This window comes from Brachyistius frenatus, unplaced genomic scaffold, assembly GCF_029030835.1.
Source record: "Brachyistius frenatus isolate BFR_SWC_R1_liver_20210118 unplaced genomic scaffold, ASM2903083v1 Contig_58, whole genome shotgun sequence".
Lineage (NCBI taxonomy): Eukaryota > Metazoa > Chordata > Actinopteri > Embiotocidae > Brachyistius > Brachyistius frenatus.
Window position 1 is genome coordinate 701,385 of NW_027210657.1, and position 17,972 is coordinate 719,356.

Genomic DNA, 17,972 nt, shown 5'->3' on the forward strand with positions numbered 1-17,972 from the left:
CATTTGAAATGCCAGCAGTATTTTATGCGCGCCCTTTGCTCTGATGCAGTGCATGTTAAAAGGCATGCAACCGTCTCATATTGTAACAGGTCCGGTAACGCAAAGCTGACGTTACATAAGTTACAAAGTAATGCCACAAACCAAGTGGAGAAAATACTGTGAGAAAACCATTATAATATCAAAAGGGTATAAAAAAAAAAAGGTACTTGACTATTTACAAAATTCAAGTTAATTTTGTACAAAGTAAAAAGTGCATCAAATGCGTGTTTTCCAGGATGTAAATATTAAAAGGAGTGAACTCTGAAGAGAGGATGCATATTTAGAAAGAAAAGTCTCTGAAAGTCAAACATCACGAATGTTCTTTGTACTCTGGTGATTTTAATTCAGTATTATTTTTTTTTTCCCATAAATTATTACGCAAGTCGACTGAACATGTTGCAGATAAAATCTTTTTAACATCGAATTTAATATACAGCATAGTAACTTTACATTTGCGGTAGCTTTCGGGTGGGAAATCACCCTTGAGGTTTTTCATGTACTTCAAAATTTACCATTAGAGTTAAATAAATACATATCAGAAGGAGATAAAAGAGCGATTGGCTAACGTTTGCCTCGCAGCCTGAAATTCGTGGAACAGATCGATGAAAGCTCGCTCTGTTCTTCTTTACAAACGGTGAGAGGAAAAAGCACCAGAGCTCCGGCCTGAAGCTCCAAGATCTGTGAAGGGCCGACATCGAGGGCAGTGGAATACATAGACAAAGAAGGCCCCGACGCCGTAACAGTGCAGGAATGCTAAGTGAGTGTGACAGTGCTGATTCTTGGAGGGGTCGGGGGTCGTGGCGTGGGACAGATCCAGTGCACTGAACAAGCCTTTGCTTCAGCGATCATGCGGAGCTGTCTACGCGGTGCCACTGTGGCCTTGGGGGAGGGTGGGTTGGTCCCTGAGTGTCGGGTCCCCTGTGGAGAAGGCGCATGCTGGGGGCCCACAGCCTGCGTTACCGTTCTTCGGCCACTTTCCCGTTGACCCCCTGCTCGTCCTCGTCTCTCCGCTTCTGCCTCCGGAAGAAGCCGAGCTGCAATCGGACAAGAAATATCACAATCGATTCAGACTCCACCGTGGTGCGAACATGTACTGTAGCTACTGCACAGATGGAGGAATTTTATCGTGAAATCACAATGCATCCTAAATTTGGTAAGTTTGAAATAAAAGCTAAAGACAAACTAAGAGTCTGCAGCCATGCTTACAGCTCCGTGAGGCTTTACTTAGAACATATTGGCTTCCAGCTGAATGCTTCAGTCATCAAGCTAACATGCTGATGTTTACCAGGTACGATGTCGATTATATTCCCCATCGAGCGACAGCATGCTAACATGTGTTACTGCACTGTGACTGCAGTGACACTGCATTAGTTGTCAATCTGTTTGCATCCATTTTTTTATTTTTTTTTTCTATAAGAGGCAGATGCTTCAGCTCAGTTTCTTGCTCAAGGCAACTTTGTGCAGGAAAGAGGAGCCACGATCAAATCAGAAGACGTGATTAAATGCTGACATGTTTTATGAACTCATACATAGCCACTGATTTTTTTAGTTTACTACACGATAGATTGATGATTTTCTTCTCTATTGGCATTTTTTGGAGAATATTTTTTCATGTCACAGAAGGAAAAACCTGCTTTTAGAACATAAACATGTTCATAATACGTGATATGAGGCCAGCAGTTTGTCATGAATCTAATCATTTCTATCCCAAAGGTCGGCCCCAAAGAAAAGGGCGGCTATTGAAGGTCTTTGGTGTTTTGTGTCTCTCTGTCAGTGGCTCCTGTGTTGACCATGATAGAAGAGTCTGCTTTTATCACCTGCTTGACCTTTAATTCACAATGAGGCTCTACATACAGGAGGGCTGTATCATTATTTCTGCAAGCAGAAAACGTGCACATCAGGCACGTCACAGGGACAAAAGTGAATAAGCTTCAGTGAACAGTTTTACCCTGATATTCATTTACAAGCAGTTTTGGAATATTTTCAAAATACAGTATATTCCTATTTTATTCCACTCTATTATTTATTGGAGTCAAACCCGACATTAAAGTACTCGTCTGACTGCAGCTGATTTTTTTTACGGAGGGCCTATTGAGACCCAAGAAAACTTCATCTAACATTGTAAGTGATTTCAATTAGTTTGGTGGTAGAACAAAATGCTGCTGTCATGTCATTGTAGATAAACAAAGAAGTTGTGCCTCACGAGGCACAGCTGATATATTCTAATTATATTTTCCAGGCTTAGCAAGGACAACCTGTAAGTCTTTAATAACTTCTAATACCACAATGGCCTTTAACCTGTGGACGTTATGATGACTTACCTTCCACAGAGCGAGACTGAGCAGGGCTAACAATAAGAGTCCTCCCAGCGTGCTTCCAATGATAATCCAAGTAGGGATTCTGTAATCTCCCTCCTTCCTGATTTCCAATTTTATCTGTCAGACAAAATTAGATAAAACAATTTCATTTTCATTTGAGGCACAAATTGAACTCAGTATCATCTAGTTTACTTATTCATGTTGTGCATTAACTAAATTATAATGTGTATAATCATGTGTACAAATGAAAACGGCTACGGACACTAAAGATGACAGATTTGACATTCACAGGTGGTGATACAGCATTTTAGCCAGAGATGATAATAAATACACTGTATTAAAAGTCCAGACATTTGCTACTGTGGTTAAACATGGACATTAACATGAGATATTTACAAAGGTCGTAACTTTCATTTAAATTGTTCTTTTTTTAATAAATTTATTTAAATTAAATTAAAATCAATAGCAGCACAGATCACAATGAGATTTGCAAAAAAAAAAAAAAAAAAAAAAAAATCCATTCCGTATTTTACATTAAGACATTTTATTTACTTCTGTATGTGTTTGCTCAACACAGCCTGATGAGGAGACGCTGTCTCACTGTTTGTGATGGCCAGTAGATGGCAGCAAAGATTAGCGTTTGAGTCGGGACTTTTACATGTTGTGCCGCTGGTCCTTTCGGTCCCTGAGCACCACACAGCACGTGTGCTCCCGTACCAACCGTTACACTGTGATTACACACGGCTACTGTTATGAACTGGAAGGCTCATAAAAAAAGAAAAGAAAAGGTGACTGCCTAAAAATAGGTTCTTGTTTAGTTTAATATGAATTGTAACATTAAATGTATTGTACTTTTTGAATACTTACAGGCCATTCAAATTAGTTTTCTCTTAAGAACAGAGCACTGGAGAGGATAAAAACCAGAGAGACTACATCTGATCACAGTATAACGCTTTTATGAACTAAGCTTAGAGTCAGGTCAAACCCGGGACAAAGAGAGTTTACAGCACTAGTTGTTGTTGACTCACATGTCTGACAGGCCTTTCTTCATGTAAAAACATGGGGCTGGAGGAGGGGAGCTCCACTGACGCACTGGTTACCAGTTCCAGGATTTTAAACTTCAGCTGGAGAGGAAATAAAAACATGCAGACAGTTTTCACAGACACATCACAGCTGAAATCACTGCAGGGTCAAAGCAGAATAACAGCTGAATGAATAAAGAGATTGTATTCAATTTTAAGCATGTATGTTTGGAGTTTTATACTCACTGCATGTAAGGTATCTATTCTCAGTGCTCCTGTGATTTGAACTGCTATTTCTCTGTAGGAAGCCACATTGACTGTGCACTGGATTGGCAGAGTGAGCGTGTTGGATCGGTTCTGTGGGAAGAAAGAAAATGAACAGAACAATTTTACAAGAGAAAGATGAAATAAAAACTCCTACTTGTGAGGTATATTTGTTGGTTTGTACTTTACCAAGCGGGAGAAGCGGGTGAGGTCTTCAGGTGACGATCTGCTTTGTGCCACATGCTGAGGCGGTAAACAGCGCGTACCATCTCTCTGAGGAGTGACATGAGAGGAAAATAAATGCCTGTCAGTGTTTTATCATCTTAAAACTGCAGAGAAAGGGTGAAATAAAATTCAGGGGTTTACGAGCATTAAATTACAAACAAGAATTAATATTGCTCTGTAATTAAAGCAATGCATTAACATGACATTATGATAAGAATAGAACAAATTTCATGTTTGTAGGGTTAAGTACACAATAAAGTCAGGATGTAGTTATCTCAGCTTAGCCTAATGGCTAAAAATATCGAGACTACAGGGGAAGTCACTCTGATGTCGATAAAATGGAAAGTTTCAGTATATTGAATTGAGTGGAGGCGTGTTTTATTGTGAAATTCAACTTTTCCTCGATGAGAAGAATGAACTTTTTCTAAAGTTACATATTCTTCACTGACACTAACTTTGAGACTCACTTGGTCAATATGGAACTCCGACAGCTGCAGGAGTTGGTTCCCATTTTTCGTCATTTCGGGGATCTCGATGTTCAGCTGCAGATCTTTCACAGGAAAGTATCCGAGGTTCTGGATCTGAGAGACAACGAAAGGTAAATTGGTTAAATGGTTTCCAAGCAGTGTTTTTTTTTCTTCTGCACAGTAAATTAGTCACGGTGATGATCCCGTTGGCTCTCACCTGGAAGGTGAAGTTGAACGGAGGGCCGATAACGCCAGGCTCCTCCAGTGACAGCTCCGATCTGATGTCATACCGAGTTGGATTTGAATCCCTTTCAAAGTGAACAACAAACAAACAAGTAGCATAAGTTAAAAACATGACAACAAAGTCCTCATTCCAGCTACAGTGTCTGCAATTAATTTTCCCCTCAGTGATATTCAATATTTTCCAGATGCCATCGAATCATAAAGTTTGAGTTAATTGCACTTCCACATTCGTTAGCTTTCAAAATCACCCCGAGAGCTTCATCAACATGCATTGTTCGGTAAGACATCGAGGGTCTGACAAACCTCGTGAAGAGAAGGTCTGCCTCGTATTTCAGGGAGTAATAAATATTGTTGAAATTATCAGCTGTGCTCATTTCCTCGCCATCACTGTTGGGAGAACCAAAACATTTAAAGAATGTGAGTAATGATGTGACAGCGTGACACGCCAGCTGAAATATGGATCTGGTTGTTAATTCTTGGATGTGGTGGTTGATCATTAGCAGCAGTAAAGAGACAAAGCCACAAAACACAGTTAAGGATGTCTCTGCATGCAAAGAGCAAATGTACTAAGATGCCAGTCATTTTGAATATTGGTTTTAATTGATGTTCACACCTGCTGGCCTCCAGGATAACTCTGAGGTGATCGAGGAAGACGGTACGACTGAACTCAAACTCCAGACGAAATGATACCTGCACAGGAGAACATTTTTCATCAGAAATATGAACTGCACTGCTTAAAATACCTTTTTGAAATCAGCACTCCTTTATTGTTTATCACACAGGTCAGAAATATCTTTTGACTCCGTATGTTACTGTATATTACCTCCCAAGCAGTAAAAGCCCCGCATTACGGATTAAGGAGTAAAGTCTGCAATAACCTGCTGTACTTCCCAGGCTTTGACCCCATGCAGCTGGTCGCACAGTTGGTGCTGCTTAAAGGGAGCCAGGGAATTTCCCCTTAAGTTGTGGACAATGCCGACTACACACACACACACACACACACACACACACACACACACACACACACACACACACACACACACACACACACACACACACACACACACACACACACACACACACACACACACACACACACACACTCACCTACCAATGAGAGTCGAATTCAGGGCAAAAAATATAAGCAGAGAGGCAGAAGAGAGACAGACAGAAACAGAGGAGGGTGTGTAAAAAAAAGAAAAGAAAAAGAAAAAACAAAGCCGATGTAGAAATCCTAAACAAAAAACAGAGGGAGAACCCGAGTCTGGAGAGGAGATGACGGTTTGATTGGCAGCAGAAAAGCAGATCAAGTAGAGCAAAGCTGAGCTGAGTATTGTTTACAGTCCTCCGTGCCGTAATGAAACCCTGACGGATCCTGTCTGCGCAGAGAGGAATGCGTAACAAGGGTTACTGTAGCTTCCCTCCTCAGTATAGATGGACCCATCCTCGACAAACCACCGATACGGCATAAAAAATGATGACCTCTTCGCCTGTAATCCTGTCCCAGTTGTGGCCCCCTGTTCCTTTGTTGTTATGGATACCCCGGGGAAAAAAAATGGTAATCTTCATTCCAGCCTGTTCTGAAAAATGTTTTAATGATGTTCCTTCAGAAAAACGTTCGATGAAACACACACTAAAGAATGCAGAAACACACATGCATGCAATTGGTAAAGGTTTTGGAAGGGGTGATTGCCCGTGGCTGGAGGATGTTTGTGAACATGGAAATTCAGACAGCGCATGACGCTCCTCTTCCTCCTCCGGGCTGATACAGTCTGTCTGACTCCCTCATTCATTATCAGTCGTCGAACAACTAATCGCAATAACTAGCGGTCTCTCATCTCCGCTACACCAATAAAACCCAAGAACACATTTGTCAGCACCAATCAACACAGGATGTGACTTTTCGACCTCCCTTAGCTGCAGTAGTAGTAAAGTTTAAAGTACAAGCTTGTTATACACAAGTCAAACGCAACCGGAAAAGTTAAAACAAGAGTGAAAAGTGGGGATTTTAAAAAGCTCGCGCTGAAGGTTCAGCGAAGCAGCGGTTCGGGCTACCACACAACCAGCCTTGTTTAATTCTTTGCCACATTTTTAAAAGGCTCTCGACCAGAGCACATTGGCCTTGTGGCTCTGGAGGCTGTTCAGGCTGAATGAGCGGGTATGAATCACTCCGTGAGATTTAAAGGGTGACCGGGTCCTCTTGGTTCAGTTGTTGGGGAGAAATGTGGTGATATTTCCGTTGCCCGGGAGATGACTTTTGTTTGTGATAATGACGCGGTTAGGGCATTTCGTGAACTCTTGCAGTCACCTTCATTCTTATACTGTTAGTCAGCAAGCTTTGTATAGAAAGCAAGAAAGACTGTTCAGATGTCAATGGCTTGTGTATCAAAATAAAAGCTGCGTCATATCTTTTAACTGCACCATGTGATGGACGATCAGTGTCATCCCTATCAAAGTTCATTCAAACATCACCCTCTTAAAAGAACAAAACGTAATGCCTCGCTGTAAAATACGCTGGAAAGTGCAGAGTCTCATAAATATTGCTGACATTACAAGACAGTGGAAAAGGCTCCAAAACAGCAGAATTGACTGGGAGAATCAGGAACAGATGAGAGAAAGAAAAACATGTCAGTGTCTTTTCACTCCATCTCACCTGGAGCAGAGATAAAGCAGAGAGAACAGGAAGGTTTTTCTCTGCTGTCTACCCTGTTGCTAAGATGTATCTTCTTAATAACGCAATAACAACTACATGGGATGTTTTCGGAGAGGTTTTTTTTTTACCATATAAAGGAGAAGGTATTGCTTGACTTATTTTTATGTTCAAATTAGGGACAGTTGCTTTAACCTTCAGTAAAAAGCAAAGTCACTTTCAGAGTGTGTGAGTGATGGCAACGGGCCTCACATATGTTATGGCCTCTGTCCCAGTAACTCTCTAATGTAGGTTTTCAGTTACACCGATGTGTTTTCCTGCCAGTGGCAGCGTGTCCTCTTTCTCACACTGTGGAGGTCGTTTCTGGACACACACACATAAAGTATGACCTCAAAGTGTGTTCATACAAGTCAGAAACCTTTATCAGGACAGTTTATGGTCCCAAGTCATGTTTTTCACATAAAACACACAAAACAAATTGATGGTAAACAGGCAAAATTGTCATAGCAGGTTTGACTATTGTGCCAAAATCGCCTCCTTTTTTATCGCGTGCGGAGGAGCACGACAAGATCATCATCGGTGGATGATGTTCAAATCCATTATTTTTCAGAAGAATGAGAATCTATTCAAAACTTTTTTTGAACGACTGTCGTAAATTCACGTCACTGCCGGCATTTATAGCTTTGATGCAAAATATTGTCAGGTAGTATTTTGCATTGTTGTGCCAGTTATTCGCCATGTCCCCTGTGTCTTTAGAGGTCTTTAGACTTAAATACCAACACCATATCAATATTTAAAATCTGTCATTCACTGTCTGGCACACGGCAACAAGTTGACCCTATTTTGCTGGTTAGGTACCTTGTTAATCTGAAATGGAAGCATGTTTCACCCCTAAACCTACAGATTGGATCAAGGAGGCACTGGATTGTATCAAAGGTAGAGATGATACCAAGGGTTCAGTAAAATCTGGAAACCCTCTTTGGGTCACATACAAATCCTCCACACTGTTGCCTGATGCTGATGTCCTCCCTTCCTGCTCAGCTGTTAAAATGAACTGGAGCTTTTATATGAATAAACTTTGTAAAAAAAAAATATCTTAGCAAAGCGTGTCCAACACAATGTACAACTTTATTGATTTCTGTGGCTAATTAAAGCGTGTTTTTTCTACTTTTATGAAAATTGTCCCTTTGGCACTGTAGAGCATCTTGAACTTCTTCAGATTTAAGAGCGTGTGACTGGTCTGGGAAACTTCACAAAGGATCATGTTTCAACATCAAAATGTGCTTTAAGAGGGCCATCCTCTCCTCATACAACTTTAAATAATGTTGATTCACGGTTAAACCCTTGGAGGATTTAAATTAAGATAAAGATGTTGATCTTCATCTTAAGTGCGTTGTCTTGTCTTGATAAGGTTTTTAAACAGATCTAAAAATAACAAAATGTTCGACTAATTCATAGAACATGTCATAGTTATAAAGTTAAATACAGAAGGACCGTTTCATGTCGACACTCTTGTCTTCGAGTTCAGACTATAGAAGAAGCGATCCCACAAACCAGAACTAAACTGGGCTCCTCTGGTTGGTTTGTGGTTCTTCCATGGAGCAGTGTGGTCCGTCACGCTCATCGAGAGCCTGCAGCATGTGTGTTGGGCTCCTGTGGTCTAATATGGTCATTGTTTTTGGAGTAACAGCACAATGCGGCCTGTAAAACTGCTCAGGCAAGAGCTGCAGATACACAGAAGTCAGAACTGTAAGCATCTCAAGTGACTTTCATCTTATTAGTGAATCATTATGAGAACTGCTGTGAATTAATTTTTCATGGTTGAAGAGATCAGCTCTGGCATCTGCTCACCAATCAGGCAGAAAAATGCATCAATAATCAGCTCTCCTTCATTTTTGATTGACTGTTGATCGACAGGAAACAGTCATGCCACTGGTGGACTCCGCCAAAATAAAATAACAAATTAGACATTTCAGTGCAAAACCTTAAAAACTGACAATCGATTTAATTTTGTTTCTGTATTTTCACATAATTTGAAATACTGCCTCATGGTTTTATGCCTCCACCAACCAGTCAAGTTGCAGTTTACATTCATATACATATATGCAGTGAAGACTTTGAAGGAATCCTTAAATCTGCTTCGCCAATAAAGTTGATTGACAGCCAACGATGCTTCAAATATATATTATGCTATATATTATATATATTAGCAAATAAGCTACAAATTCAAAAATGTAGATGCTTTACACACATCTTCAACCCGACAACACAGAAGATCGATACAACCAACACAATTTCTAAGTAGACGTCCAAGATCAGTGTCACCAATGTAATATCTGAACAAATCTGAAATTTGAGTTATTGTGTTGAATAATGGCTGGAAAGGTGTTTTTTGCAGAACAATACGATGTCATTACTTCACAATTTTAACTAATTAGACATTGATTAGACATTAATTAGTGTGAATGTTTTCATAATTTAGCATATGAATTCTTGAGCTATGGCCACAAACATGTTTTATGTGGTCACAGTGACCTTTGGTCACCAAAATCTAATCAGTTCATCTTTGAGTCCTAGTGAGCGTTTGTGCCAATGTTGAAATACTCTAAAGGCGTTTCTGATGTATCCCATTTACAGTAGGGGATGGACGTGAGGTCACAGTGACCTCTGACCTTTGACAACTAAAATCTTTTTCAAACGAGACCAAGTAAATGTTTGTGCAAGTTCAACAAAGTTTCCTTTCGGTGCTCTTGAGCAACCGCGTTCACGAGATTGGAAGGGATGGACAACCTGAAAACATGATGCCTCCGGCTACCACTAACTTACATCTAACTACAGTGAGATGTTTTCTAAGTTAATTATCTAATGGCAAATAATATACAAAGTAAGTTTTTAGGAATGTTAAATGTTAAAACATGTAAGTGAGTAAAATATTTCTGTCTCAGTGATGTGGCTGTCTCACCTGTGTTTTGGCCCTCATGAACGGTGCACTGACGTTGCAGATCTTCTCATTCCTCAGTTTGTCCTCTGGGGAACACTCGATTTCAATGTCAGAATTGTCCTGAATCAAAATTAAATAACAGGAGACTTTTATTTTAATATTCATCTTCTGGTTACAACTAAGACTCCTCAGAACATCTCAGACATTTTACACGATTTGAGAAATGATGACGTGATGATAACGTACCTTGATTATGAGGCTAGAGAAGCGCAGATTGGGTGTGTAGGTGATATGGACAGAGGCATTGTAGGCATTCTCTCCTTTGTTCTCCAGCCGGACGTCCACCACCATCCTCCTCCTGTTTGCCTCCAGCACCCGCAGGGATCCCTCCGCCCCTCCTTCACTTTGATGGCGACAGAAAGCTCCACGAGACTGAACAGGATGCGCGCAGAACTGACTGGGAGGCAGCGAAGGAGGAAGACAAAGTTTAAATACACTAGATCTGTGTATTCCTGTGTGTGTGTAATCCACTATGTGTTGTGATGAATACGTGTGTACCTACTTTCGAGTCATCAGGTCATTCATACTCTGCAGTGCCAGGTCCGGTATGCAGCGGTCGTCCTCGTCACAGCCGTTCCAGAAGGGCAGCTATCCAAAGAAAAAAGCTTTTCGTAAGTCAAAGAAACTACGAATCCTTTCCGTTTGTACTTTGATAGAATCAGATGATAATTTATGAGAGTGCATTTTAATAACTTAAAGACAGGATGAGTCTCTCACCTCAGTCCTCACAACAGTAGGCCAGCTTTCATCTAGAACCGGTCCCTGGTCTGGATCTTGCAGCCCGACTTGTACAGCAAACACTATGGGCCTCGCATAGTCTGTAGTCTCCTGATATAAAACATTATGTTCAAAGATTACTGTGTGCATTTACTCTATCGTGGCACTTTATCAATGGCACTCAAATACTTTTTGCTTTCAAAAGGTTTATACAAATGTACAGGAGACAGAAATACTCAGAAGACATGATGGTAATCTGATTTTAACGTGCAATGTTGGATTTAACCACTGTAGTGACCAATATCAATTATAATATTTTATGACCGAGGAAGCTGATGGAGGTCATTTTTGTTGAAATTATACATTGAAATTGTACTCGTTATTGACCGAAATTATGTGTGTTCTGTGATTTTGTCAGAACTGAAATTATTTGAAACTAAGAAAAAAAGTCCAAAGCCACATTTTGACTAAAGAATCCCAGTTGCAATATACGAGGGTGAAGGTAAAAGTTCTGAGACTGTTCCTGCAAATGGAGCGCAACATGGTGATGTGCACGGAGCAGGAGGAAGCGATAACTTTTATTTATAAACAGTGTAGTTTTGTCGCTTGATCAACATCAGCACCTGTGTTACATGCATATTTGTGGCCGCAGGTACGTGTGCATTTATAATTTCAGCAGGACTTTGGACTTGAGCAGGATGCCCACAATTTTGTGTGAAACTTGGAAATTTGGCAACAGCGAACCTTAAAATGATTCAGAATGTTTACGAGAATAAAGCAATGAACCGGGCGAGATGTTTTGAGCGGCATTGGTATTTCAAGAGGGGAAAAATGTCACTGTCGAAAAGAGAAGAAGGCAAATCAGGCCTTGAGCTCAACCAGGTGGGTTTTCCTTTAACATTCACTTGGTTGTGCACCTTGAGTTCGTCCCCCACGGTCAGACTGTCAACACAGAGTTCTACTGGGATTATCCTGTGGTACGATGGCACATCTCTAACATGGCTTGCTCACAGTGCGTTGAAATCACACGAGTTTCTCATCCGCAACAACACCACTATTGCTCCCCCAAAGAATTTGACATAAAATGTGATGTGTGCTCGCTGCTCAAGTTTCAAGTCCATTGGGGCATCAAAAGTGAGCACGGACCACTTGTCACAAAAACGTGTTTAATTATGGGGCTGAAGTTGATCACAGGACGTAACTTGGAATACTGACTCGTGTGAGTTATAGCTTCCACCTGCTCTGTGCAGGTCATGGTGCTGAGCTCCGTTTGTGCACGACAGGAACAGTCTCAACTTTTTGATTGCCTCTTACATAGTGTATATTTCAGCCAGCTCAAAAATTCAGAGCCAGAGTAAAACTCTGGGATACATTAGTCTGTGGGGGAGTCATTAATTGACAGAAAACATTTATAAACAAACAGAATCAGTTACATGAACAAATACAAGTTGAAGCCAATTCTCCGACTGCGAGTTAAGCAGGGTCTTTGGTTATTGAATGGTATTGGACTTTCCCTCAGCGTGGACCTCACCATGACATGGAAGTACATGTGTTCACAGGTCTCTTCTCCAGGAAGGAGGGTCAGGTTTTGAGGCAGCAGCTTGCTCGGGTTGTCCATTATGGCCCGTGGATTGAAGCGTCTCTCAGCGATGGAGACGTTATACTTGATCCCTGGTGGGTCGTACAAAAAAATCAAGAGATTACATTTCTGTGGGAAACCATGAAAAATCCTGTTAGGGTTAAAGTGTGTCTAAAATAGATGAGTTTCTGTTTTCACTTAGGTTACTGCAGACTAATTGATAAATGGCAGCAACAGGCTTTGGTAAATGACCTCACTGCAAGTCAATATTAACTTGACTCTGAACATATGATGAATGTGTGACCAACATATACAAGAATCCAAACCCTCTAGCTTCAGAACTGAGTCCTTTCCAAACCACATTGTTTTAGAAACTTCTCATTTATAGCCTTGTGTTTGCATGACATGAGGAAAAATCTACAAAGGCATCATTTTTGCATGTGATATGCTTGGGGTCAACAACACAATTAGAGAGCTGGAGAAATCCTCTGAAAAGATGTGGGCAGATAAGGGCTAAAACTTTTTTTTTTTTTTTTTTAAAGCTTTTCTCTCCTTTTCACCACATCACAATTAGCAGTATAACCGATAAACGTTTTTCCTCTTTTAATGAGAGGCAGTTAAGTCACAAAATACTTTTTAATATTGAAGCTCAAACTTGAACTGGTGAGCTTCACAGAAACATATCATCAGTAAAATAACTTCAATTCCTACAAAGGACATCTAAAAATTAATTGGATGAGTCTGTATAAAGACACAAATGTTAATATCTATCTGCATAAGTAATATGAACTTGACAGAGACAAAAAGCCCTCCATTTTATGTAAGAGACCACAGCGATCTCACGAACACCAGCACATCTGCCACGCATTACTACCCAGACACGACAATGAGAGGAAAATTAAATAAACGTGTTCCACTGTATGCAACCATGGGGAGACGAGATAACATGCTCCGTCCTTCCTGCACTATGTTTTGGCCCATCTGATAGATTTGATAAGGATGTCGGAGGGTCAAGAGGTTAACTCAGAACACGCTCTCCCCCCCCCCCCCTCACCCACCACCAGCTCTTCGAACAAATTGTGAGCAGATTATAGCAGGTGGGTGACTTTTGGTGGCGCAGTACACTAGTTGTCTCCGTGCTTTCACCGCCACTAAAAGGAACATTTGATCGCACCCCAGTGGGTCAGATATACCGGTTTTGAGGGCAGCACACAGAAGAAGCTTTGGCAGAGCAACAGCAGTGAGATCAGAATCTCTTACTGTTAGTAAAGAAACATTTTGCTTTGGCGCCACTCTGCATGGAATGAGCCATCAGAGTTTTTACAGGCAGCCACATGCTGAAAAGTCAACTGGAGCCAGGACGTGAAGGATATATATTCAAAAGGGATGAATGCCTTTTCTCACTTCAAAGCTGTCATGTTTCATTCTATCATCCAAACAATAGTTAAACTATACTGCAGCTTTGGATCCCAAAAATATTTCACTGCTCGTTTCAGTAAAAAAGGTCTGTTAAAGGTTAGAGAAGAAATTTTACTAAACGCTAGCAGTTTGAGTACGAAACATTTATTTTCTCCTCTTAAGGTTTGGTTTTTATCTATACATTTGAAAGGATGTGCAATAAATAAACTGCTGTGGTTCACTAATGGATGCATTTACATTGGGAAGATGATGACATCGGGTAAAGTCAAGGGGAAGAAACTTTACTAAATGTTTCCACAGCAGTGGATTATTTTTGCTGGCTTACCAATTTCCTGTGTGGGAGGGGGGGCTGTCCTGGCAGTGATGTTGAAACAAATGATGGCTGACATGCAGGTCACGTCTTTGCCACCTCTCTGACAGTCTTTGACAAATATGTTGACCTTACTGGGCTCAAAGCGGACGATGGTGTATATCCGGACGACACTCTTTGACCTGTGAGGGCATCAAGGTGTTACAGATGAAGAAAACCGATGAGCTGAAGAATAACATATTTTCACAGAGAGGGGGGATACAATTTTTTTTAAATGTAATAATGACTTCATCACAACAAGGATAAAACAGAAATCTTTAAATATCTGATGAAATTCATTTAAAAAGTTGAGCCTGTTGAAATAACTGCAACAACAGTCTGTTGTGTTTTTGACAACAGCATTATTTATTTGGTGAAATACTGACCAAAGCAGAACGGCGGCGCCAAGGGAACCTACTGCCAGGTCCACTAAACCATCATCGTTCATGTCCATTGTGCCATGGATACTACGGCCAAAGTACTGCAGGCCGGGAGCCAAATCTGCTGCAGCTATTCTCTGAAAAAAAGACGCAAAGGAGGAAATAAGCATACGTGGCTGACTGGAAGGTGATAAATGAAATGAAAAACATATGACATGTTTTGGAAAATGATCAGCAGGAATATGTAAGTGTCGATGTAGCTGGTAGGCTGCAACACACCGCCTACTGTACCTGTTTATATTTGCGCAGTATTCTGTTGTGCTGGCTGAAGAAAACATAAATGGCTCCTTTGTGGTCGTCCTCCAGTGGAGCTCCCACCACCAAGTCGTTGAAGCCATCGCCGTTCAGATCGGGGACAGGAGCGAGCGATGATCCGAAGCGAGCGTTCTGGCCTCCGTTATGGATTTCCAACGCCCCTTCGAGGATGAAACGATTCTGAGGGTTGAAAAGAAAAAATACATATATCTGATAAAAGTTGTATATGTTACACAGAGAATCAAAGTCTTTCATAATTTGTTTTGGTTCTCACTTTATAAAAAATTGCCCCCTGAGGAATAATATAGATTTCCCAGAGCGGGATATCTGGCTGCTCATCTCAATAAATGCAAAGCAACAAACAAGGTCAGTGAATAAAAACCCTTTCATGTTTTCAAAGTTTCAGTCTTATCCCAGCCATCAGGCCATGTATGAGCAACTTACTTAAGGCTGCATCATGAATGGTAAATAGTAAACGCTCTGCATTTGTACAGCGCTTTATCACCTTAGCGGTCTCAAAGCACTTTTACACTGTTTCCCATTCACACACACATTCACACACTAATGAGGCTGAGCTGCCATGCAAGGTGCTCGCCATCAGGAATACGTTCACACACCAATTAACAAAAACACACCAGTGATTTGCCATTGGGAGCAACTTGGGGTTCAGTGTCTTGCCCAAGGACCCTTAGGCATGTGGACAGGGGGAGCCGGGGATTAAACCGTGGCACATTGTAAGAAAAAAAAAAAAAAAAGATTCTCAAAACTCAACTCTACCAGGAAACTGCGAGAAAAACTGCAACACTTTCATCGATGTAGAAATCAATTTCTGTCCCAGAGATAACATTTACCTCTTCCAGATCCACAACGGGGCTCACTGTCTGAGCTCAAGTCTCCCAGCTACTACCAAGTCACTCATAGCGCCTTGTACCCAAAATACGCAATTATCCTGCAAGGGCTTTAAGATCACAGAGGATACCTGATCATCCAGATACTATTGATATATATTTTCAAAGGAAATGTGATGTGCACATGCATAGAGAGCCTTTACAGTATGCATGTGTTATTCATATAGTATGAATACACATACCAAAACAAGCCAGGCAGCACAAAAGCTTTGTTGGAAACCAAAGTGTACGCCAAAAGGACATTTTTTGAATAACATATTTACTGTTCGTTAGTCGAAGAAAGTCCTCTTGTACTATATGTCCTACTTACCGGAGGGATCCGTGCCTTCTGGCACAGCTTTGTTTTCCACTATGAGGGCCGATCTGTTCGTTAAATGATCTGCCATCCATTTATATAGACATCTCACAACGAGACCAAAGAAGTGATTGTTCTCTCTGCCTTCCATCCAGATGGGCTTGTTTCATTTTTTTCAAAAGCATCTTTAGACAACTTATCATGTTGTCATTTCTACAGGAAAAGCAACAAACAAGGTTTTCTTCTAATCAAATGGAAGATAGAGTTTGGATCAGCTTCAGTGTTTTCCACAATCTTTTTTAATTCTTCCTGTTTGAACTGAAATATCTTAAACATCTGGCAACAAAAGAGTGAGGAATCTTACCTCCGGGTAGTAAAAGAACTAAAGAATGCCACATAGCTTCAGCATATTTATTTGAGGTCCTATTCTTAGCGAGTGTTAAGTCAGATGGGAGATATCCATGTCTTTAGAGGCAACCCGACTGGAAAGTTTTTCAAAGAAAGCAATCGGACAAACTGGAGCCAAATACTCGAGTCCATCAGTAGTGATGCATATCATTGCTCCACTTGGCATCACAGTTCCTAATATAATTTAGGGCTGTGAAATGAAACATGAGATCACTTGTTTTTTCAGTTGACTAAATGTGAAGGGAGTTGATTTAGGAAGGTAGCTTTTGGTTCTCGGCTACCTGATGTGTGCATGCGTGACAAAGAGGGAGATTGATAGAGTAACGGGGAAAAATACATTCAGCGCTCTTTAAATTTGAAACATGTGTTTTGTTAGGAGGCCATGAAGGGTCACGACCATTCTGCAGTGGCTCAGGATTAAGTTAAAAGTGCAACTTCTACAGTTATACGTGTTAGACAGCAAATCAAATGGTATTTTTGACCAGCTGCCAGACAGAAGGCAACTTTGTTCAGCTTTGGGCGTAGTTTTATTAACCCTTAAATTCTGGTTGTAGCCATGAGTGCTGCACTGATTGCTGAATTCTCCAACGCATCATTACCAGCCATACATTTCTGATAGGGCATGACAAACTTCTCATGAGGAGTTGAAATGAATGAAAAACAGGAAAATATCTGGTACATAAACAAGACAAAAGCCAAGCAGCATCAGCATCAACTTCAGCATACAAACATGTTCCCAATGATGATGGTAAACCTGCAGTAGCTAAATTTAAGCCCCTTGAGTACAGAAGAAACACGATGTCAACACAACATTAAAACGCTTCAGAAAGTCTAAGGATTTAAGGCAATGAGCTGGGTGAGGTGTTTTCAGTGGCATTTGTGTTTCAAGAGGGGCAGAACGTCACTGTTCAGGACCGTAGAAAACGCGGCAGGTTAGGAGTGCAACCAGCTGGGCTTTCTTTGACATTTCTCTGGTTTGTGCGCCATGAGATCGTCTGTCAGGGTCAGACGGTCAACACAGAGCTTTACTCTGATGTTCTGAGGTCTCTGAGGGAAAACATTCTGCAGAAAAGGCTTGAACTGAGGCGTGATGGGCTTTGGGTTCTCCTACGTGTCAACTCGCTGCTCACAGCGCATTGAAAACCAGCAACAACAAAATTGGAGCTTGCCACCCAGCACCCATGCTCACCAGATTTAGCTCGTTGCGCCTTTTTCTGTTCCCCATAAATTTGACTAAATTTAATGTGCTGTCTGATCCAGTTTCAGGTCCATGTTGAAAAGTATTCATTTTCCTTTAACGTTTATTTCTGGCCTCCACTTTTCCAAAAGGGGAATATTTTCAGCTGTTTTTCTGCTAAATGCTGTACTAGGTT

At 40.9% G+C, this 17,972-nt stretch overlaps 1 protein-coding gene across 1 annotated transcript in view; it reads right to left on the minus strand.

Moving 5' to 3' along the window:
- Positions 1 to 923: 923 nt before the first annotated feature.
- The window catches only part of itga11a (integrin, alpha 11a), a 40,330-nt gene continuing 23,281 nt past the window's right edge, over positions 924 to 17,972 (minus strand). Inside the window, exons 13-29 of the mRNA XM_069705624.1 lie at positions 14,965 to 15,168; positions 14,680 to 14,810; positions 14,270 to 14,436; positions 12,478 to 12,617; positions 10,947 to 11,057; positions 10,732 to 10,817; positions 10,416 to 10,626; positions 10,191 to 10,289; positions 5,192 to 5,268; positions 4,882 to 4,965; positions 4,553 to 4,643; positions 4,336 to 4,449; positions 3,833 to 3,916; positions 3,626 to 3,736; positions 3,386 to 3,481; positions 2,361 to 2,474; positions 924 to 1,073 (exon numbers count right to left, since the gene is read on the minus strand). Of these exons, the coding sequence (XP_069561725.1) occupies positions 996 to 1,073; positions 2,361 to 2,474; positions 3,386 to 3,481; positions 3,626 to 3,736; positions 3,833 to 3,916; positions 4,336 to 4,449; positions 4,553 to 4,643; positions 4,882 to 4,965; positions 5,192 to 5,268; positions 10,191 to 10,289; positions 10,416 to 10,626; positions 10,732 to 10,817; positions 10,947 to 11,057; positions 12,478 to 12,617; positions 14,270 to 14,436; positions 14,680 to 14,810; positions 14,965 to 15,168 (1,998 nt within the window). The 3' untranslated portion in view covers positions 924 to 995. The remainder of the gene's footprint in view (positions 1,074 to 2,360; positions 2,475 to 3,385; positions 3,482 to 3,625; positions 3,737 to 3,832; positions 3,917 to 4,335; positions 4,450 to 4,552; positions 4,644 to 4,881; positions 4,966 to 5,191; positions 5,269 to 10,190; positions 10,290 to 10,415; positions 10,627 to 10,731; positions 10,818 to 10,946; positions 11,058 to 12,477; positions 12,618 to 14,269; positions 14,437 to 14,679; positions 14,811 to 14,964; positions 15,169 to 17,972) is intronic.